The 25,174-nt window shown below is 34.3% G+C and overlaps 1 protein-coding gene and 1 long non-coding RNA gene across 8 annotated transcripts in view; one reads left to right on the top strand and one right to left on the bottom strand.

The window, feature by feature from the left end:
* The window catches only part of ACVR2A (activin A receptor type 2A), an 86,759-nt gene that overhangs the window by 20,053 nt on the left and 41,532 nt on the right, over nt 1-25,174 (bottom strand). For 5 of the 6 annotated variants that reach the window (XM_063790491.1, XM_054679023.2, XM_009443438.5 and 2 more), the window contains 3 exons: nt 14,264-14,471; nt 11,208-11,317; nt 10,877-11,031 (listed from right to left, as the gene is read on the bottom strand). In XM_063790491.1, the coding sequence (XP_063646561.1) occupies nt 10,877-11,031; nt 11,208-11,317; nt 14,264-14,471 (473 nt within the window). Of the gene's footprint in view, nt 1-2,186; nt 2,534-10,876; nt 11,032-11,207; nt 11,318-14,263; nt 14,472-25,174 lie in introns of those variants that run through there. The other variant, XM_063790492.1, reaches the window with a different exon arrangement.
* LOC107973788 (uncharacterized) overlaps nt 7,737-25,174 on the top strand; it is a 44,791-nt gene continuing 27,353 nt past the window's right edge. For both annotated transcript variants that reach the window (XR_001716226.4, XR_001716227.4), the window contains exons 1-2: nt 7,737-7,899; nt 10,215-10,329. This is a non-coding gene — a long non-coding RNA (uncharacterized LOC107973788). The remainder of the gene's footprint in view (nt 7,900-10,214; nt 10,330-25,174) is intronic.

The raw sequence follows: 25,174 nt of genomic DNA, 5'->3' as shown, positions 1-25,174 counted from the left end.
GAACAGGATTTTCATTTTTCCAGTCATCCCAAAATAGGTAAGGGTCTAAATTTAAAATTAAAAGAAATATGATCACCAGTGGTAGGGAAGGCTGAGAATTCCTCCAATGGATGATGGTTATGTTCCCCAGCTTCCAATATTTCTATAGAGAACAATAGCACTGACAAAACAGAACGGACAACTCATTTATCTGTACCAGTTGCTTAACTAGTTTTCTTCCTTCTAGATTTTATTCCTGTGATAATGATTCGAGAGTATTTATAATTCATTCAAAAGGCTGAGATAATCCTACTATCAAAACATCTTATCCAGTACTCCAGAGTAAAATTAATCCCTTGAAAGAAATACATGCCAACTGAATAACTAGACTATGGTTTCCAAAGGCTCAAGGATCTCTCAGATCTTGTTTAAATACAGGTGTTTTCAGAGATAAAGATGACACTATAAAGATGACACTATACTAGCACTGTGCAAGTAGGTGCTATCCATACATCTTACCAAAAAGTATGTCTCTGCCCAATACATTTCCCAAGAAATGAACATTAGGATAAGCTATAAAATAACCCAAACTGACACCAAGAACAAGCCTCAAAATATCAACTATGCAACAAAATATGAAGGGTAAAAACGGAATAAAAAAATACATTCACTTAAGTACATGAATAAATACAAAATAACCACATGTTTGCTTAATACACTTCTCAATAAATGAGGATTAGAATAAACAAACAAGAGACACCAGCAACAGTCCTCAATGTATAAACTACATGACAAAATAAGAGGGGTAAAGCAAAATTTTTTTAAATGGCCAGGTGTGATAGCTCATACCTATAATTTCTGCATTTTGGGAGGCCAAGGCAGGAGGATCTTTGAGCTCAGGAGTTTGAGACCAGCCTAGGCAACATAGGGAGATCCCTTCTCTACAAAAAAATTTTTTAAAAATTAGCTGGGTGTGGTTGCATATGCCTGTGGTCCCAGCTACTCGGATGTCTGAGGAGGGAAGACATCTTGAGCCTGGGAGGTTGAGGCTGCAGTGGGCTGTGATCATGCCACTGCATTTCCGCCTGGGTGACAGAGCGATACCTCATCTCCAAAAATAAAAATAAAGTAAAATAAAATGCACTAAAATATACAACTAAGCAAAAAGCAAACAAAACTCTGGATTCACAAAATAGAAAATGTAGCTTGACTATTATACACTATAACTGTAGGTAACGGTGAAAATCGAATCTGCACATTAATATCAAGCTATTAGGTTTGTAGGTGAGAAAAAGACTTGTTGCTTCTCCCTGAGGTGGAAAAAAAACTACTGCCAAATATCAGAAAAGAATGAAGAATAGTTCATTCATTCATTCATTCATTCATCCAACAAATTTTACTGAGTAACTAGTCTGTGCCAGGCACTGACTAGCCAGGCTCTCATGAAGCTTGCAGCAGTGCAGGACAGAAGGACTAATCAACATTTCACACTAATAAAAAGGAATTCAGTACCTTCAACATCTGTAAAGAGAAACCTGACTTATAACGACAGGTAAAGTCTGAGAAGATTTCCCTGTGGAGAACACCCTTGAGAAATGGAGTAAGTACTAGGGGGAAGCAGTTAAGGTGAAAAACAGAGTTGAGACATCCTAGTTTCCTGGCTTATGCAACCAAATGGACAGTGGTTCCATTTACTGAGAACCAGGTTTGTGAGAGACAATCACTACCTGTGAATGGTAAGTGCTTGGAGACATATAAATGGAGATATTTAGTAAACACATACACAGATCTGGAATACAAAAAATCTTTCCAGAAAATAGAGATTTTTGTTTATATACTATAAATATGTATATATGATATGTGTTATAAGATTTCTTTTATTTACTATTCAAACCATTCCAAGAAATATCTGTATCTCTGTATCTAGAGAGAGAGAGACTGATTTTTTTCTGGGAGTGGAGATACCTCACTCAACAACTTTTTAGGACTACCAAGACGAATTAAGGTCTTCCTATCCAAACTATATGAAAACTGACAAATTCTGAATTTGTTTCCTCTTAATATCAACTAATTATTTTACATTCTAAGAAATTTTACCATTTTAAATTTTAAAAAGACTATCCTGCCAAGCAGAATAGAAACAGAATTTATAAATAATACAGTATATGCGAGGACAATGTTTCTGAACTAAGGAAAGCAAGACATACATTAAGAGATTCAACAGTATTGACATGTCAATTGCATAGCAATGATTCCAGCCAATTAGATCGTCAAAATTCCTCTGTGATAATTCCTACTTCCTACAGTTTCTCTCATCTTACTCCTCTTGAAAGGAAAGCAAAGAAAGGCCAAGGCAGGTGAAATGAAGATTCTGGATATGTTCCCTAAGAAGCAGAGCACCTCAAGGTAGCCAGCACTGGAGTTAAAAGTCTGAAAAAAACGTAGGTATGCCCATTCTCCTTTTGGGGTTGCTGCTTAAAAGAATCAGGTTTTATGACTGGCTACAGAAGTTTATTTTGATTTATTTTCATATCTGTATTCTGCAAGTGTAGCTGAAAAAAACAGAAAAGAAACCATGTTACACATGAATAAATTGTGAGATGGTAAAATGGTTATCTACAAGGCCACATATAGTCCTATGAAAACTATTTTAAATGTAGTTTATATACTTTGATCTCTTTATCCTACTTTGTTTTTTTTTTTCTTTTTTCTTTTTTTTTTTTTTTTGAAACAGAGTCTTGCTCTGTCACCCAGGCTAGAGTGCAGCGGCATGGTCTCAGCTCACTGCAAGCTCCGCCTCCCAGGTTCAAGCAATTCTCCCACCTCAGCCTCCGAAGTAGCTGGGATTACAGGTGTGCACCACCATGCCTGGCTAATTTTTGTATTTTTAGTAGAGACGGGGTTTCCCCATGTTGTTTTCCCATGTTGGCCAGGCTGGTCTCAAACTCCTGACCTTAGGTGATCCACCCACCTCGGCCTCCTAAAGTGCTGGGATTACAGGTCTGAGCCACCACACCCAGCCCCTGCTTTGGTTTTTTTATGGACTCCACTTAATTATTTATTGAAATAAGCCATTCAATCAATGGGGAGTAATCATTGGATATAAATGCCCAGGCTTTGCCACCCACTAGGGTGACTCTAAGCCAAGTCACTTCATCTATGAATGCCTCAATTTTCTTATCTATAAAACGGACTTCAAAACTACAATGAGATAGCATCTCACAACAGTCAGAATGGCTGATTATTAAAAAGTCAAGAAACAACAGGTGCTGGCGAGGCTGTGGAGAAATGGGAACACTTTCACATTGTTGGTGGGAATGTAAATTAGTTCAACCATAGTAGAAGACAGTGTGGTGATTCCTCAAGGATCTAGAACCAGAAATACCATTTGATCCAGCAATCCCATTACTGGGTATATACCCAAAGGAATATAAATCATTCTATTATAAAGACACATGCACACGTATATTTACTGCAGCACTATTCACAACAGCAAAGACATGGAACCAACCCAAATGCCCATCAATGATAGACTGGATAAAGAAAATGTGGTACATGTATACCATGGAATACTATGCAGCCATAAAAAGGAATGAGATCATGTCCTTTGCAGGGACATGGATGAAGCTGGAAGCCATAATCCTCAGCAAACTAACCCAGGAACAGAAACCCAAACACCACATGTTCTCACTCATAAGTGGGAGTAGAACAATGAGAACACATGGACACAGGGAGGGGAACAACATACACTGGGGCCTGTCAAGGGGCAGGGGAACAAGGGAAGGGGAGCATCAGGACAAATAGTTAATGCATGTGGGGCTTAAAACCTAGCTGACGGGTTGATAGGTGCAGCATACCACCATGGCACAGATATACCTATGTAACAAACCTGCATGTTCTGCACATGTATCCCAGAATTTAAAGTAAAAAAATAAAAAAATAAACAAATAAAATGGACTTGATAAACAGGACAGAACCCCATGGTACTAACAAATTAAATGAGTTAATATGTGTAAAGTGATCTGTATAGTGCCTGATATAATACTCAAAATGAATCTTTTATTACACCAAGTTAATTTCAAAGTATTAACATATATCAACAATAATTTCAGTAAAAATGATTCTGTTTGAGTTCAATTTTGAAGTTGTTACTCTAACACCAATAACAGTGAATACTTACTGAGCACTTAGCATTAGCTAGGCACCCACATGTGGCTCCTCTCCCAATCAGTACAGATCTGGAAATAGACATTTTTCCTCCCTTCCTCCAGTCTTTGCCTAAAATTGTTGAAGCAACTCACTTCTTACACTCTTTACCCTTCATTTCCAGGCTACAGTCAAACAATCATCCTGTGTTACTTCACCTACATATTAACTGTAGGCCCCAGAAGGGGAAGCAAGTACTGTCCTCGTGCCACTTTTACCATACACACAGCATGGTGCCTGGCACATCATAGGCAATCAAGCATTGAGTGTGCAGTTAAGCAAAAATGAAAACCCTGAACAATTCCTAGCTCATGTGCTACAAGCAGCTTTAGCTAACAATGGGACGTTTTTCATTTCTATTATCTTAATTAAAAAAAAAAAGATTTGACAGCAATGAAGTAACTAGGAATGAAAGAACAAGGTCTAGGATGAGGTCCAGGAAATGAAGAACACAGGAAAAAAACAAACTCACTTCCTCCTAAATACACATCTCCTTGCCAGAGAAGGAGGATAAATTATATACTCTGGTCCATATGCACCAATCAACTGACAGACGAGACCCTGTACAAGCCAAAGAAAACCTGAACTCAAGATTTCCAAATTTAAACAGAAGTCACTTTTAGAAATAAGGTGCACTAATTAATTTTAATGTGCAACTTTACCTTATTTTAAGCTATTGATAAAGGTTTAAATTTTCTACTTTCTCCCCTTCCTCCCTTTTTGCTTTTGGACACAGAATTTTAGACAATCTCCAACTGGCCTTGTCTGAGCATTTGTAAGTGGAATAAATTATATATGCCTGATGAGAGTAATTTTTTTTGTCAAGCTGCATGTCGAGATAACTTATGACACTTCTCCCCACAATTAGAAGTATATATTTAAAGTAAGTTGTAATTTAGGTTACCAATACAAAAATAATCACACACCAAGGTAGGACACAGAACAACATCTATAGTAGCCCTATACTATTTCTTAGACATACACATACACACACCCACACACACACACAAAAGAATGCTCACGCCTAAGACAACAGCATTCTGTCATATTTCAAACATACTAAAACAATACAGTTGCAAATATTTGTGAGATGTGAGTTCTGTCTTTGCAGAAACCTAATACAAACTCTAAGCTTAAAAAAAAAATCACATTGTACACCTTAAATATACAAAATTTTTACCAAAAAATCAAATTTTGCTATTTCATAAGCATACAATAAAACTCTATTACATTTCACTTAACACATAATTTAATAAAACAAAAGATTAAAAATATCAATCTGAAAAGCTGTCCATATACTGTTAAATTAAAATAAGCCAGTTGTGGAATAGTTTATAGTTTATAAAAAAGAAAACATATATACTCAAAAAAAATAAGGCTAAAGAAAGGTGCCAAGGGATACACACCAATCTGTTAAAATTGATTATTTCAGGAAAGTGACAGAGAAAGGGAAAAGAGGAGAAAATGATTCTATTTTTTCATACGTCTTTCTGTACAGTTTGTCTTGATACCACAAGCATGTATTTATAATTAACTTTTTAATTAGAAGAGAATTTTAAATGAAGAGAGAAAAAGCAGAAGAGAAAGAGATGTGTTCATAAACTCCAACCAGTAGTCAACCTATTTCAAGACATGTTTCTATGAATGTAATATTTTGTAAGTATAACTTGTTATTAGCATATTAAATACTCAATAAATTTAGTAAATTTCTCCTGCACCCTCCCCCAATAAGGAAGCAGTATACTCTTCTAAATTAACTTGGCTGAAAAATGTTTTCCTACCCTTTCAGATTCTTATTAATTTTAAATACATAAACTCATGTTCAAGAAGAAAATCCTACAAAGCATTTTCACAGATGGCTTGGTTTCTCAGTGAATAGCAATCTGACATAGCATGAAATGACAACCTATTATCACTTTAATGCTAAGGTCAAAAGGATTATTTTGTATGCCCAATTTAGGTATCCCAAAGCTTTAGTCCTTATCAGACCCACACCTAGACAAACTATCATAAAGATTGAACAGGCTGATGTTATTTAAGAAAGAATTAATTTTCAATACTGAAGTGCTACTTATATAGCCTTTAAAAGTAAACAAGAAGCTAACTTCGTGCCTTGTTAAAGGTAGGTCATTTCTAACCCTTAAAATTCATTTTCTTATCAAGTGGTATTTTATCAGCACAAATATAGATCTTATAAGCAGGAAACAAGCTCACATATGGTTATGAAAGCGGCGCCATTTTACTGAAACTGCATTAACTCTAACCACAATAAGACTTCTTAATAATAGAGTCCATCAATTCCCTCATATTCATGACTCACTGTCACTAGAAAAACCAGTTTGCATTCGGTTTACTCAATGCATATTATAAAAGCATCTTCCTATATGTGGGAAGATAGTTTCAGCACAGGCAAAAGAAAAGTGAGCTGGGTAACGAAAACAGATAGGATGCTTCAGTCTGTGATTACAGAAAGAACTGAATAATGTCATTCTCTTATAAATGCCTGAAATACTTCAACTTATTTTACAGCCCCCCACAAAATCATGGCCTCAAGATTTCTCTCAACGCAAAGCCCTAAAGCACCTGAATGTTTATTAAAGGAATCCCTGGACATACTTCATTATCATCTCAGTATAATTCCAAATGCAACAAACTCAATTTAGCAATTCAGCACTTACTGAATGATTATTCCATACAAATACTGTGTAAGACACAGCAGTAATTACAATACATATCTCATCTTCAAGAGGCTTACAATCTAGTGGGAGAATAAAACACATTATGAGCCCTTCTCAACTGGGGTTATTTATCTGAATGACAAATGAAAGAATGACCCAAGCACTATTTTCTCAAATCTTTCAAGGAGGATTACAACTAATACAATGTTAGATGCATATGACAGATGTTTTGGGGTGTAATGGGAAGAAAGTACCAAAAGACAAAGAGAGTATGGAAGACCACATGTCATGCTCCAACTTTGTATTCTTTGCTGTGGCTCACTGAGAGCCCACACATATTTTAAGCACATAAGTAACATAATCCAACATGTAAAATGCTATTCTGGCAATAGTACAGATGAAGGGAGAGAAATGGAAGCAAGAAGGCCAACTTTGAGATTATAGAAATAATCTTAGCCTTAGGAGTAATAATGTCCTGAACTACAATAGGATCTATCAGGATGAAAAGGTGAATGAACAGGACTTGGTAAATGACAGAGCCAAGAATAGTTGTCTCCAAGGCTTTCATCCAGGATGAATAAGAATAAAGTGATACCATGAAACAATGACAGAAATATAGGACTTATGAAAAAAAAAAAAACGACCAGAAAACTGCTTTTTTCTATGCCTTCAACTGTGCTAAATTTATTCTAGAATTTGTATTTGTATTGGTTACTAGGAACCATAATGAAAGACCAGATTTTAAAGTACTTATACCCCTACATCACTTCTTCAGAACAAAATACTAACACAACCAGGAAAAATTCTAAACAATTTGATGTCATAGAGATAAAGAATCCCTCACCTAACTGCCAGAACCAGCTTACTAATAATGAGAACAATGTCTTACAACAGACCAGTTCATTCACAAACCATCCTTTAGCCAAAGCTTTGAGAAAAAGTCTCCCTAAGAAAAAGAATGACAAATGTTATGGCACTGTCTAAAAGCACTTAAAGAATCCAGAGGAAGAATGTTCCAAAAATCCGCGGCAAGACTGTAAGATCTTTTCCTAACTGGTGTAAAGTTGAAATATGGGGACGTGAATATGGGGTGAAATACAGAAGTCACTTTAAGACTTCAAATATCTCTCTCCTACTTCTCCTACCCTTCGAAAAAGTCTTAATAGGAATTGGCAGTATCAACTCAAGCACAGAAATTTTTATGTACAGCCCAATCACATGTTTATAAACCCTATTCTAAAAGGGGTCATCAACCCTATTCCAAAATGTACTTTAGAATTTTTGGAAATTTTTAATGGAAAACACATGAATATGCCCTTCTATGTATCTATGACTTCTTTACTTCTCTTTTTGTCCTATGTGAGACAATGTTTACATAAGATGATGTTATTCCTCATTTTAGTAGTCATACAAATTATTCAATATCCAAAAGGAAAATAAATTAGCCTACAGGATGATTTTGAGATGGCAGAAACGTTTACTGAATTATATGAAACAAAAGGCATTTGCTTTATGAAAAAAGAGGCAGAACAGCGTAAGTAATAAGAACAAAGCTTTAGTGTCAAAGAGTCCTTGGGTCAGATTTTTCTATCTATAAAATGGAGATTTTACTACATAAACAACTCTGTGAGATGAAAGTAAATTAGTATTTTCCATACCTGGCTGGTCACCAGAATCGCCTGGGAAGCTTATTAAAAACATAACATCCCATGCCCCATTCCATACTTTCAGGAGTGTGGTCCCAAAATTTGTATTTTTTAACAAATTCCAAAGATGATAATCAGTCTCACAACTTGGAAATCATTGAAAAAAAAATTTTATGCTTTTTATATGTTCCCATATAATTTATATCTTTATGTATAATGTAATTTAACAGTGCCCTAGTACACTGTAAAATGTTCAATAAATGCTTGATGTAATTATCATTATTTTGAAATAGAAGATAAAACTAAGCCTTTTGTTACATGATGGCCACGAAGTGGTCTTGCAGAACAGTTTGAATAAACCTCTCAGCAAAAACAAGATTTGAAGCACGAAACCATACTGCTTCAGAGACTGCGAGAGATGACAAAAGTGAAGTTCCACACTGATGACAATGCCCCTTTTCCACAACATAGTTTATGACAGAAGGAAAGCATAAAGTCAGGCCTGTCTTGTATTTTTCATACCAAAGCTTGATCACACCAGGTGACTTTATCACAAAATCTTTACATTTTTTCCTTATTTTTCAGAAATTCATACAAATTCATATAAACTCATGACAGAGCATGTAAGTACTAAATAAATGTGTACAGTAACTTTAACCATAACAAATATCTAAAACCCACAGAGATGTACAGATACTCACAGAAAATCCCTGGTTCTTATTTATGCATAACATCAATCCTTTTTAAAAGTCCAAACCCTTAAATTATTTAGTCTTTCTTAAAAAACTGACCACATACATAGGATACAAAGCCCTTTAAGAAAAGCTTTAAGCACATTTTTGTAACAATACTGTATACGGATCAGTGTTATCTATAAGATTACATTTTAAAACTCCTCCTATAAAAACCTTAACAAATTTATTTATAAATGTGGTTCCCGGCTTGTTCCTAGCATATCACAGATCTGGTAAATTGAGGAAACTATTATAATACTGAATACTCTCTCTTCTAAATTTTGATACTAAAACAAATTTTTTAAAAGTTATCACTGACAGAAGGTAAAGTGTATCCTATGGCCATTTGGAGTAAACTACATAGACTAGGTACTAAAACTTTTTATTTTAAAACACTTTTTAGAAATGATTCTTAATGAACACAAACTTAGTTACTACTGTTTAAAAGTTAAAATACTCAAGGTGTACAAAATAATGTTTACCTAATTACCGAACATGGTATTTTACCTTTGGGTTTATTTCTCTATATACACATCTTACAAAGATTATGGGAATCCATGATCTAATGCTAACAGATTGCTGCAAGCGCTGAGAAATAAATGTGTTATATAAATAAATCTTAGAGGGAAGGAGTTGTTTTGGTCATTAAATTATAGGACTTTATCATTTTTTCTATCAAGTTTTAACCATTAATCCTTCTGGTATTAAAGAAGCAAAGTTACACCAAGAGATTCAGAAGGCTGAGGTAATGTGATCTTAAGAGTTAAAAGAAACACCGTAAAACCTAGAATTCAGAGATGTCTCAAGCAAGTAAAACCAAAAGTTATCAGTTTTCGTAGACCTGTACAATACTAACTACTTCCATGAAAAGTCCTTATAAATACCAGACCTGCACAAAGTGTCTACATGATAAGAGAATGTAGAAAATTTAATGAATTTAATCTGATTACTCTCCAAACCTATATTTCCAGAAATATTTGGGGTGTGATGTGTGACAATCAAGAGCCTTAAAAGAAGTTTTCAGTCTTCAGTACACACTTGATATGAGGCAACCAAAAAAAATACTTGATCTACCAACAACATATGGTAAGAACAACATATGGTAAGAAAGGTTACTTTTCTGCTCCTCTTCCCTACAAAAACATCTTTATGGAGGTATCTTCCTGAAGGCTTTATGAAACTTCTCTTTTCTATACTTTTTTGGTTACTTTCCTAAGTCTATCCCCATGGATAAAATGTTTTGCCAAGTGGTCTTGAAAAAGGCACAGAAATCTAGAAATGGAGGAGGGGACAGAGGGCAAAGACAGGGTTATGATTTCACTTCTCCATCATAAATGACTTCTCAAGAAGCAAAGCAGGTTAGTGTTAGCATGAGAGTAAAACTCTCCAAAGAGGAATAGAAATGGGAATATCCCTTCATTCTACTCGACCTCAACCCTAAAGTGAGAAAAGTTAAGGACACGGTAGGTACATTAATAAGTTTGCAAAGTTAGCTAGAGTTCTCATGACAATAAACATTCAAAAATTAACTCCAAAGGAAAATAATCTGTAATAAGTTAGTGGGTTTCACCACAGTAATATTTCTCAAAAATATAAAATTTAAAACACTACAAAGTACAGGACAATAACTTACTTGAGTTGGAACAAGTACAGGAGGGTAGGCCATCTTGTGATGCCTGTACACCCAAAATGCACAAATGACAATCCCCGCAATTAACATAAGTGGCACCAAGGAATAGAGCAGGATGTTGTAATAGGGTGGCTTAGGTGTAACTGGATTTGAAGTGGCTGTGGAAAAGGGGGGGAAAAATAACTCAGATTTGGTCTACAAAATTCTATAATAAATATCTGTCATAGTCTCAAATTTTGGGGAAGAGGTAGGGGCAAATTATTCCATCAACACAAATATATTTTGTTTCCAATCTACAGTTGAGCAAACCTACGTATTTTCCGTGTGAACTTACGCTGTGTGACTTCCATCTCCGGAAAATAAGAAAACTTTTCATTACACATATTGCCCTCACAGCAACAAAAATATACTTCAGGGCTGTCTTTTTTTTCTACACAATCAGTCCTATAAATAAGCAGAGAAAAAATAATTAAAATCAATATTATACTGACCCTACAACAGGTGTTTTTATTCTGCAATAAAATAATATATTAGTCATTTATATTCAACTTCAAGATTCGTATTTATATCTAATAATTCTTAAGAACCAAAAATGTTCCTGGATTCCTGTTACTAAATCTCTTTAGAAAAAAAAAAAATTAACAACTGATTTTACAACAATCACATTGACTACTAGAGACTATTGCTGTAATTTGGTTTTTAATGAGCAACCTAAGGCAAGCATCTTTTTTTATTTTTTTAATTATTAGAAAAGCTTGAAGAGGACATAAAGTCAATGAGGCAATTTGGTCAAAGAGTGCTTTTGCTCACAGGAAATATGGCATTTCCATTCTGTGAATACAAAAACTGAAAACTATATACAAAACTGTGTATGTGTGTGTATGTATACATATAAATACATACACACATGCTAAGTGATAAAAGCTCGTATCTCATGGGTGAAACATTTCAACATCAGAAACCCAAACTAGGCTGAGAAATTAATACTGTCACTGTTTTTTAGAGTGTAGATTTAAATTCCCTGAATGCAATGAATAGGGTTGAGATGAGCAGCAATAAGTAGAAAACAAACACGTAAACAATAATCATATAGCACCTACTAACTCAAACGGATTAGAATTAAACCAAAAAAATAAAAATAAAGTAGCCTTCTATATAGGACCTTAAGTCATGAAAAGACCTGGATTTAGCCTCTAGAACAAATCCTAATCAGCCACTAATAAACAGCTAAACCTATTAAAAAAAATCAACATCAGATGAACTTAAAAGATGTATCTTAATAACAAACTGAACTTTTTTGATAGTTGTCAGAATAATAAGGTAGAATTTAATTCTTAAGTGAAAAGCTGAAGAAATTTCAGGGAGATAGGAGTTTTAACAAAATCAAACTAAAATATACTCAACATCTACATCTATTTGGCAGGAGGTTTTTAAAGACAAATGAAAGCTAAATTTTAACAATTTATAAAGAGAAATATATAAATTTAAAAACATATTTAAAATCATGTCTCAAATTACAACAGATTAACATGATTACTTAGCCTAATTAATTCAATAAAGTTACTTTTCACCATTCAATTTCATTCTTCTTTTATCATTTTCTTTTCTTCCACACTTTGACAATTCTTGAATCTTCTTTTCCTCTTACTTCTCTTACTATCCTATTTCTTTTCAATCAAATTTAGAGTATAAAAACAAAAATTTTATAGTTTAAAATTAGCATTTAACCTCCAGACACAAAGATGGTATAGTAATTACCATTCTAAGAGCAAGTATTTGCAATGAATAACACACTTGCAGACTCCAGTGAAAATGGCTCACTACTCTTTTTGGCACTATCCGAGTCTCACGTAGCTGGAGTATTGTCTTTAGGTAAAGAGCAAAGTAGTTTTCTACTACAAAAAAGAATAGGAATCCCTGATTCCAATTAAATGATAAAAGATAGTTTGGGATAAAGATGATTCCCAAACTCATTTTTCCCCAATTTCTTCCTGTGTACCTTTCGTAACAGCACATATCACTTGACCACTTCTGTTAGCAGAGGCTGATAATCAGAAATGCAGCTAAAATATATAAGTACATAGAAATAATCCCTGGAAAATTCACATACTTAGAAGTACATTTTAAATACGAAATATATATCTAAATCTAAATGTGTTGTAATTTCTCACAAAAAGTGTAGTTAATCCAATTTTCAAGGGCCTATTCAATGCATTTTGCTCTTAGTCACATATAGCTAATCAAACACAGATTCCAGGTAATCAACTGAGGCTCTCAAAAGTGATCCAGAAGTTTCTAGTGTTCACTGTATACAGCAGTACTTTTTGGCTCCAAAATGTCTGTTTATCTAGGACTTCACAGCTTCTGCCTGTCTTCAGCACCTACCCACAGTAGAAATCCTGTGGCCCAGGCAGTTAAGGGATCACCCTAACAGCTATGGGACTCCATACAGAAAGATCACAGGCAGTCAATAACATGACCACTGTATTTTACTTCCAGTACAGAGTAAAGCAATTAAAACAAGTATGTAGTTTGAGGACTGTTAGTTCTGATGAAATTCTGAATGTCAAGTTAAAATGTCTCTTGGGGTAGACCAGGCATGGTGGCTCACATCTGTAATCCTAGCACTTTGGGAGGCTGAAGTAGGCGGATAACCTGAGGTCGGGAGTTCGAGACCAGCTTGACCAACATGGAGAAACCCTGTCTCTACTAAAAATACAAAACTAGCCAGGCATGGTGGTGCATGCCTGTAATCCCAGCTACTTGGGAGGCTGAGGCAGAATAATTGCTTGAACCTGGGAGGCGGAGGTCGCGGTGAGCCAAGATTGCGTCATTGCACTCCAGCCTGGGCAACAAGAGCTAAATCTGTCTCAAAAATAAAAAGTCTCTTCGGGTAAAGAGCGAAAGGCCTACTTTGCAAGAAAAAAAAAAGGGGGCGGGGGGGGGGGGGATGTAGTAAGATCAATTTCTTCCAGATACATAAAGAAGGAAACTGAAAGAAAATTAAACACATGATTAAGTTTTATTCTTCTTGAGGACAGATTTTCAACAGATATACTCTTTTAAAGTAATTTTTTAAATGTTTTCCTTAAAACTGGCATTTTAAAAGTTTATAATCATAACAATATTGGGGAAAATGGTTTTTATTTCAGAGTTCTCACTACCGGGTAGATTATTCAAAATATATCAAAGATAAAACATAAATATGCCATGTTTATTACTTTAAAATATACTGTCATTACAGCATGTTATAATATTCTTTATAATCCCATTTTTAAAAAAGCAAGAAACATTTAAGTGAAAATTCATGCACTAATCTTTCCCCTTTCAAAAAGAGGGGAAGTGTGAAAATTACTCAATACTACCATAAAATCTTAAATGCGTTCTTACCTGTCATAGCAGTTGATATCATCCAGCCAACAACCTTGTTTCACTATTTCAATGGAACCAGAAATATTCTTCCAGGTAGCAAAACAATGCCGCCGTTTATCTTTGTCACCATAACATGGTTCAACACCAGTTTGATTGGTTCTGTCTTTTTCCCAATTAGCATTAAAGAAAAGACACTCCTGAGTTTCTGATCTACCAAGTATAGCACCTATAAGATAATAAAAACAACAATATAACCACATTAGCTGTTAAAATAAAAGACTGTTTCCCAAGATAGCAACTTTAGGTATTCCTAAAGTGTCAGTAATTCACCGTCTTCCCACTTATAACTTTGGGTTTAGGTTTCCAGGTTAATCCCTGTACTTTAAATATAAAAATAGCCATTATAATAGGAAATAACCATATATATCACAGTATTTCTCTGAACACCACTAGTTTCACTTCACTTGAGAATGTCCTTGATGAAAAGCCACAGAAATTGTTAATTTTATGAAACCTTGGCCCTTGAGTAGACTACTTTTTAATATTGTGTGGGACAAAAACTAAGCAAACATAACTCTGCTGCATAGTGACTACAGTTGACCCCTAACAACTCAGGGGTAAGGATCACTGGCTTTGCACAAACAAAAATCAGTGTGTAACTTTTGACTCCCCAAAAACTTTCCCAATAGACTACTGTTAACCAGAAGCTTTACCAATAGCATCAACAGTCGATTAACACATATTTTCTATGTTATACATATTATATACTAAATTCTTACACTAAAGTAAGCTAAAGAAAAGACAATATTATTTTAAAAATAAGGAAGAGAAAATACATTTACAGTACTGAACTGTTTATCGATACTGTAAGTTTACATCTTCTGTTCACAAAATAAATAGAAAATACATTTACAGTACTGAACTGTATTTATCGATACTGTAAGTTTACATCTTCTGTTCACAAAATAAATCATAAATGGCAACCACAGCGGCAGACCTCAATCTATGGTATGTATCAAACAATTCCACTTTTTCTTGTAATGTCAAGACTTTTCTCTTCTTAGGAGCAATTCCAGTACCAAGAGTGGCACTTTGTATGGGTCCCAAGGTGTTATTCAAGGTTCACGGCATTGCACTAAACACAATGAAAAATATGCTAGAACCGCAAGAGATCACTTTTTACTGTGATATACAATTTACTGGAGAGACAAACTGCTCAAGCTGAGATGATTAGCATCATATGGTGTTGTAAGTAGATATTTGCAACACTTGAGCTCACCGCAATAGCAACAGGAGGTGGCTATGAAATTATTACAGTAGTGCACTATGTACTATAGTTAATTTTATGCAATTATAATTTAATACTGTATCTTTACATTTGTTTACATTTCTCTCAACTGCAAACTGTGCCATGTATGGTCTGTAAGTGTGTATGTAAGTTTTCATAAATTTTAACTTTTTATAATAGATGTGTGTATATTTTATGGTAGTAAATAATAAAAGACTGGTTTGTACATATATTTTATGCATTCATGACATATATCTTTTAATTTTTTCAATATTTCTAGGCTAAAAAGTTCATTTGTGAGTTTTTTCAAATTGTCCCAAATCTCCAAAGCCTTTTCCAACATACTTATTGAAAAAAATCCACATATGTGTAGACTGACACAATTAAGACCCTTGTTATTCAAGGATCAACTGTACAATGGCTGCCTCAAGAAAAAGCCCACGTATGACTGAGTTGTAAACTAACAAACTATGGCTATTTAGACTTGGGTATCTGACAGGCATGTTCTCAGAAGTAAACCAAGTGAACCTGTGACTTCAAGAAAGGCAACTAACAAGTATGCGTTTCCAATGATAAAATTTAAGTTTTCAAGCAAAAAATAAAAATTTTGAAAATTTTTATCTACTACCATCAGCAATAGGTGATGGTGTCAACCTTTCCAATAGTCAAAAGAATTTTCTGATGAGATCAGTGGTGATATCAATAAATGTGACTTTTAAATATTGAATAATGAAATGTGACAGTATTTAGAAAGTCTACATAATTCAGAGAACCAATATTTTCCAAATGAATTGTGATATTACAAAAGTATTCATGGGTTAAAAAAAAATCCACTCAATGTGCATGACAAAGCAGACTTTAATGTTACAAAAGACAAAAAGTTCATCAATGGTTTCAGCTTCCCCACTGCAACTAGCATTTACAAAATTATGTCTTGTCTATTTGAAAAACAAGGAAACTGGAATACCGAAAATAATTCTGAAAAAGAAGTACAAAGGAGAATTCACACTAACTGATTTTAAGACTTACTATAAAACTTCAGCAATAAAAACAGTATGGTTATAGTGAAAAGACAGAAACATGTATCAATGGGACAGAACAGAAAACCCAGAAATAGACCCACATATGAATGGTCAACTGATGTAGAGAAAAGATGTCAAGGCAATTCAATAGAAAAACGATAGTCATGGCAACCACAGATGCTGGAGCAATTGAATATCCATACGCAAAAAGAAAAAACAAAAAACTTCAACCCATATATCACGCCATATACAAAAATTAATTCTAAACATATCATAGACCTAAAATAATACCTGAAACTATTAAACTTCCAAAAGAAAACATGAAAAATCTTTGTGACCTTGAATTACGAAAGATTTCTTAGAACAACACATATGACCTACAAAAAAGACAGAACTGATAAACTGAACCTCACTAAAATGAAAACTTCTACTCTTTGAAGGCTAAGGGGATGAAAAAAGTCACAGACTGGAAGAAAATACTTGCAAAACACATTTTTAAAAAAGGACTGATACTCAGAAAATATAACGGCCTCTTACAAGTCAATCATAGGAAAAAACACTGTCCAATTATTTAAATGGGCAAAAGATTCAAATAGGTCCTTTGCCAAAGAGCAAAGAATAAAAATTTTTTTTGAAAAAAGCTACCCAATATTATCAATCATCAGGGAAATGCAAACTAAAACTACAATGAAATACTAACACTAATTAGAATGGCTAAAACAAAACAAAAACACAAACGGACAATACCAAGTATTGCTGAAAATGTGAGCAACTAGAACTTTCACATATTGATGGTGGTAGAGCAAAATGGCCCAGTCACTTTGGAAAACAGCTTTACAGCTTCTTAAAGTTAAAACATACACCAGCCATACTACCCAGCAATCACATGTGTAGGTATCTACGTGGGATAAAAACATAAGTCCATGTAAAAATCTGTAGATGACTGTTCAGAGTTGCTTTATTGATAATCTCCGAAAACTAAAAACACTCCGATGTCCCTCAATGGTGAATGGAGAAGCAAACATCCATACAATAAAAAAGGAATGAACTAGTGATACCTACAACAAAATGGATGAATCTCAAACATTATGCTAAGTGAAAGCAGACAGACTCAAAAGGCTGTCCTGTATGATTCCATTTACATAATATTCTGGAAAAGGCAGACAGAAATCAGCTCAGAGATTGCGAGAAGCTGGGAGTGAGGGAAAAGGAGGTGATTACAAAAGGGCATGAGGAAACTTTGTGGGATGAAGGAAATAGGAACACCACGCCTTGACTAGGGTGTATTATGACTGTATAATATGTATGGTTCATATATTCTAATCAAAACTTATGGAATTGCATATCTAAAAAAGCACATTTTATTCTATGTAAATAAAATTGACTTCAAAAAAAACAATAGAAAAGAAACTACCATATCTTGAGTTATGGTATGATATCAAAGAAAAACAGTCACACCAAAAAAAAAATTATTAAAATACTATTCCTTTTTTTCTAACTATGTATCTGTGTATGACCAGATTTCCTTCATATGCTTCAATCAAAATAACATATCACAAAAACTGAACGGAGAAACAGATACAATAATCCAGTTTTCTTCTACTGCAACAATCATTAAGAGACTGTAATTTTACTAATTTTTTGTTTTGGAAAATATTTTTCATAAAAACTTGTTCTTTACTAACATATAATGGATTATTATTGCTATTTTAAATAAGTTAATATTTAGACATTTTCTTTAATTTTTGATATGGCAAATATTGATATATATTACTATTTTTAAAAAGTTTTGGGGTCTTTAATTTTTAAGAGCTCTAAAGAAGTCCTGAGACTAAAAAGTTTGAGAACAGTGGTTCTACAATATACTAGCACAGAGATGTAGTTATAAGTTGCCAGTATTTGTGGGCAGTAATGGTGCCATGGACTTCCTCTCAACTGTGGAAGAAATTATAGCATGAACTGACAGTGCAAACTATGTTCTAGTAACTCCATCTCAACTGTGTATAAAAGAATGGGCCCAGCACGGTGGCTCACATCTGTAATCCCAGCACTTTGGGAAGCCGAGGCAGGCAGATCATGAGGTCAGGAGTTTGAGACCAGCCTGGCCAACATGGTGAAACCCCTTCTCTGTTAAAAATACAAAAATTAGCTGGGCATGGTGGCGCGCACCTGTAATCCCAGCTACTCAGGAGGCTAAGGCAGGAGAATCCCTTGAACCCAGGAAGTGGAGGTTGCAGTGAGCCGAGATCGTACCACTGCACGCCAGCCTGGGCAACAGAAAGAGACTCGGTCTCAAAAAAACAAAACAAAACAAAAAAAAAACAAAAAAAAGAAGGGCTGCTACCACCACTTATCTGTATGCAAACAATAGGCACTTTCTAAATTATTTTCAGAAACATGTTGAAAATATGAGCAAGGTAAGTTTCCTCCTTTACCAAATAATACAAAAGCAATATTCAATGCCCCCATTGTTATCTTAAAACAGGAATGGCAATTTTTTTATGTAAAGATCCAGACAGTAAATATTTCAGGCTTTACAGGCCATGTGGTCTGTCACAACTACTTAACTCTGCCCTTGTAGCATAAAAGCATCCATAGACAATACATGAATGAACATGATTATGTTGCATTAAAACTTTATTTATGGACACTGAAAATTGGATTTCATGTAGTTTTTACAACTCACAAAATATTATTCTTTTTTTGGATTTTTTTGGTAGTTTTTACAACTCACAAAATACTATTCTTTTTTTGGAATTTTTTTTTTTTTGCTACCATCTAAAAATATAAAAATCATTCTTAGCTCCAAGATGGATTTGGCCCATAGGTTGTGCGGTCTGCCACCTCCTGGCTTAAAACAACATCCTAATCCCAATAGTCTGTCTAACCTACCTTTTGTTTATTTTGTTGGGAAAGGGGGCTCTGTGAATTATCACCTATTTAATTCATGTTAAAAACCACTATGCAACTATTTCCAATTTCCAAAAGAAGAATCCCACTCAGGCATAGGAACACCCCAAAAACTAAACAAAACTGACAAAAAAATTGAACACTGCCTAGAGCAAAAGTGCCAAATAGGTTTTACCTTCGGAGTCAATTCCAATCAGTGTTAGTAATGGCTGCCTGGGGCACTATACCAAGAAAGATTTTGAGGATATTTTTAGAGAGGATTTTATAGTATTGGAAGGGAAGGGGAGCAGCATTAGTGTCTTGTATTTGCCATCCTAGTCTAGAAAAAAGATAAACAAAGGGCCATTTTATTTATTAAAAAGATATTTCCACCATTTTTTAAGGTAAATAGGATTCAGGATGGTTTTCTAGATCTAAACTAGAGTGATATTTTTCATAAGTAGAAAGAAAATGGCTTACGGGGAATGCTGTGACAATTTCCCCACCCCTTCTCAAGCTGATTCTGCAATCAGTCTCTATCCCATCAAGTCTCTAAAAAAACTCAATATAGTAACATAATGATTATAAAAATAAGCAAATTATATGTATTTTTATATTCTTAAGCTTACATTACAACTTTAAAGGTGTAGTTCTAAAAAGGATGGCATGGTTATTTATGTATATCAAGTTTTAACGACATCTCCCAATTTAAAATTTTCTGAAACTTTAAATCTCTACCCATAGGTTTATTCTATCAAAGTAACTCTAAATAGTTACTACTGACATTTTCAAAACAAATAAATAAGTATAAAAGGTTTGCGTGCAGGGTTTAGTACAGCAGTTCTTAACCAATGATGTGCATCAGAATCCCCTCTATATTTTCTCACATTCATATGTCTGAGTGCCATTATGTAGGTCCTGGGAATGGGGAGCTGAAGAGTTTATTTTGAGAATATATATAAATATACACATACATACACTATATATATATATACATGCTACTATATATAAAGAGTACATGTATGTGTGTATACACACGCATACACACACACACACACACACACACACACACACTATACTAATGGTGCCATGGACTTCCTCTCAACTACGGAAGAAAAAATAGCATGAACTGACATACTGCAAACTCCTCTGGTAATCTGTCTCACCTGTATTCTATAGAAGAAGGGCTGCTACTTCTAATGTATACAGAATATAGTATATGCACATGTGTAGGGTTTGTTGTTGTTTTTGTTTTTCTGCAAAGACCCACTGGTAATCTAATGTTCCTCCCTACGTAAAACCCACTGGCTTAATAGAGTTGGCCTGAATCTGGAATCTGTTTCACAAACTGTGACCTTGGACAAGGTACCAAACCCCTCACTACCTTGTTTCTGCATCTGTAAAATCAAGCAGATTGATTCAATTTCCAAATTCTTTTCCAGAATCATAATTCACACTCAGTTTACAGTAAATCAGTAAGTCTAATCACATAATCTAGTATGAGTTAATTTATATAATAGTTCTATATTCAAAGTACTGCTTATGGTTTACTGACTAGTACTGACTGCTTCATTCTTCCTACCATTAAAAAAAAATAGCAATATACAGAATCTGAAATTTGGTAAAATGTTTTACCATAATTCTGCAAAAGTCTACTTCTTTTTTTTCGAGACAGAGTCTCGCTCTGTCGCCCAGGCTGGAGTGCAATGGTGCGATCTCGGCTCACTGCAACCTCCGCCTCCTGGGTCCATGCCATTCTCCTGCCTCAGCCTCCCAAGTAGCTGGGACTACAGGCGGCAGCCACCAAGCTTGGCTAATTTTTTTTTTTGTATTTTTAGTGGAGACAGGGTTTCACCGTGTTAGACAGGATGGTCTCAATCTCCTGACCTTGTGATCTGCCCGCCTCAGCCTCCCAAAGTGCTGGGATTACAGGAGTGAGCCACCGCACCCGGCCAAAAGTCTACTTCTATGAGAAAATTTTCACCTCAAGCAACTGTATCTGAGGAGAATTCAAGTTTTGTTTTTTAAAAACATGATTAATATATCAACACCAATTTTATACAACCTCTTCCAGAAACAAAAGAGACTTCCCAACTCATTTTATGAGACCAGTATCATCTCGTTATCAAAAACAAAGCCCAAAAAGAAAAACACAGACCAGTATCTCTCATTAACTTAGGTGCAGAACTCCTCAACAAAATTTTAGCAAAGAGAATCCAACAATATATTTTTTAAAAGTATTACATCACAGCAAAGTGGGATCTGCTCCAGACATACATGGCTGTCTCAAGATTCAAAAATCAATCACACAATCTAACAAATCAACAGACTAAAAGTGAAAAATCATATGGTCATATCGGTGGTTGCAGAAAAAGCATTAGATAAAATTGAATACTATTCATAATAATAAAAAAAAACTATCAGTACACTAGGAATAGAAGGGAACTTACTCAATGTCATAAAAAGCACCTACCAAAAAACCTACAGTTGATGTCACACTTAACAGTGAAACAACAAATGTTTTTGCTGAGCTCAGAAACAAGTCAACAATTTCACTCTCAACACTCTAACACAGTACTGAAACACAGTACTGAAAGTTGTAACTACTGCAATAAGGCAAGGAAAAGAACTTAAGGGCATACTGCCTAGAAAGGAAGAAATAAAACTCCCTCTATTTGCAGATGACATGCTGGTATACGGAGGAATTCCGAAGGAATCTTTAAAAAAAAAAAAAAAAAAAAAAAAGAAGAAGAAGAAGAAGCCCCCGAACTAATAAGCGAATTAAGTAAGGTCACAGGATAGATGAACAAAACACAAAAATCAATTGCATTTCTATTTGGTGACAATGAACAAGTGAAACTAAAATTAAAAATGCAACACCAGTTACGGTTGCTCTGAAGAAAAATAAAACACTTAGGTATAATTTAACAAAACATGTATAGGATCCCTATGATTAAAATTTTAAAATGCTGATGAAAGAAATCAAATAAAACCTAAACACTTGGAAAGACAAACTGTTCATGGATTGGAAGATTGAACATAAAGATGTCAATTCTCCCTAAATTGATGGATAGGTGTAATGCAATTCATATCAAAATCTCAGCAAGTTTCACTGTAAATAAGTATACTCTAAACTTTTTTGAAAAATAATAATAAAGTGGGAGAAATCACTACCCGCTTTCCTGACGTTAAGGCTTAAAATGTAACTGCAATAATAAAGACAGCAAGGTACTGACAGAGGGACAGAAACATACATCAGTGAAAAAGATATAGGACCCAGAAAGAGATCTACATACAAACACGTCTAATTCATTTTTGACAAATAAGCAAAGGCAATTCAATGGAAAAGGAATAGCTTTTCCAACAAATGGAGCTGGAGCAATCAGACATGGTTCAGGCAAATACATTTTGAATGTCCTCACTCTATTATCCCAGTAGTTCCAGAAAGTCCAGCTCTTGTAGAAAGCCTCCCAGAAAAACCTCTCATATGGTGACAATTTCCAAGTTTTCTCAAGGTATGCATAATAAAATCTTAAAAATCTTTTAATCAGGACTCCTCCTTCTCCCAAAGTGCACACTTCTTGCAATCCAATGTAATTGTTTTATATTTACTCACTGATTTTTAAATCAGTTGTCTATATACGTTCTTCTACATGTCAGAATTCCATTGGGGTTAGATTTTAAGTGTTCTCACCATAAAAAATAAGTACTGCATATGTGAGGTAATAGATATGTTAATTTGTTTGATTTAGCCATCCCACAACATATACATATTTCAAACCATGTTGATAATAAATATATGCAATTATTTGTCAATTAAAAATTAATTTTTATAAAAATAATGATAGATACCTGATTTAAGGACCAGAGAAGATATATGAGTTAGAATGGCCTAAACTGACATGTCTTTATTTAGAAAGAAGATAGAAGGTGGTGATAGAATGGCATGTCCTTCACCAGACTGTCAGCTTCTTGCAAGCAAATAGTGTAATATTTTCATGACTGAATCCCTAATATCTAGCACAATTCTTGAAACTCAGAAGGCATTCAATTAATATTTGGTAAACTGACAAATAGATGTAGTCAATCAAAAAATATCTGGATGTAGCTTAATATAAAATTAAAGAGTTCCTTTTTTCCCAAACTCTTCCATCTATTACATTCTTTAATCACATTTTCACTAGTTTCCCTTCTTTAAACTTTTTTTTTTTTTTTTTTTTGAGACAAGATCTCGCTCTATAGCCTAGGCTGGAATGCAGTGGTGCAATCATAGCTTACTGTAGACTTGAGCTCCTGGGCTCAAGTGATCCTCCTGCCTCAGCCTCCTAAGTAACTAGGACAACAGGTTATGTGCCACCACATACTGCTAATTATTTTTATTTTTTGTATAGATAAGGTCTTGCTATTTTGCCCAGACCGGTCTTGAACTCCTGGCCTCAAGAGATCCTCCTGCCTCTGACTCCCAAAGTGCTGGGATTACAGGTGTGAGCCAAGCACTCAGCCTTGTCTTCTTGTACAGTACAGTTATAGTTGCTTAGAATGTGTCATTCCCAATATGATGAAATACCTAACAATTTTATCATTGGCATTAAGGAGTTTTTGTGGTCTGCAGCTTTGAATTAAATCAATGTAAAACAAACGTTCCAAAAAAAAAAAAAAAAAAAAAAGATGCCACTAGGGTCTAAGACTATCCATCTTACTTGAGTTCTTAACACAAACAGTACTTAATGAATGATAAAATGCAAAAACAAATTATAACTGAATAAAAACCCAACTACTACTGATTTCCCTCTACTCTTTGAAACAGGTGGATGAAATGTAAATCTTTTACAATTATCAATTTCACTACACTTTTTTCTGATTAAGATGACAATATCTTTCGTAGTCCTGTGACTAGCTTACCTATCACAATTCTCCTATGTATGCAACCAATGTTAAGCAGAAAAATAAGAACTGTTTCGGGAACTTACAAATTTGAGGAATTTCTGGAAAAACATTCTAATGCTGTCTGAAATCATCAAAAAGTCATTGAGAAATAGTATAAAGAGGTATGAAACAATCTCTTTCCTAAACTTGTGCCTACCACAGGCAACTTAGTCCTCTGGGAAGAGTTAATGAAGTTTCAAATGTAATAAATCCAACTTAAAAAGCAATTCTTGTTTCCCTTTCACATGTCATTGCTCCTGCCACTCTGGGGACAAACCACAAGTCCAAAGAATCAGCTATAGAAGATGGATTAAATTGAATGATGGTTTTAATCCAAAACATCTTACAGTATAATTTTTTTAAAGTATCAAGAATACTATACAAAAGAATGATTTTAGGTACTTGGAAAATTCTGGTATAGTACAATCTTTCATGGCATCAATCAGTAAATGTATACAGAATTTTATTAGTTCAGTAGGTATTATTTAACAGTCTCTGACTATGCTTAATAATCATCCTACTGCCCAGAAACTTGGAAGCTACCATAAATAAATGAGTCCCAGGCAAATCTCAACACAAAGGATTTCCCAATTTTCCCCAATAAAAAGTTCTTTTTTTAAATTTTTACCAATTTGAAATATACAAACCTTTCCATGTACATCATACAGTCCAATATATAATTTTATTAATTTAGTCTTATGAATGTTTTAAAATCACAAAGCACATAAATTTTACAAAATAACTTTATTCAAACTTTACCTACATCTTCACCAAGTATCATCTCGTTACTTTCTTTCTGAGTGA

This window comes from Pan troglodytes, chromosome 13, assembly GCF_028858775.2.
Source record: "Pan troglodytes isolate AG18354 chromosome 13, NHGRI_mPanTro3-v2.0_pri, whole genome shotgun sequence".
In the NCBI taxonomy this organism is placed as follows: domain Eukaryota; kingdom Metazoa; phylum Chordata; class Mammalia; order Primates; family Hominidae; genus Pan; species Pan troglodytes.
The sequence above is the reverse complement of the archived record's forward strand: the minus strand, read 5'-3'. Positions and strand labels throughout refer to the sequence as shown.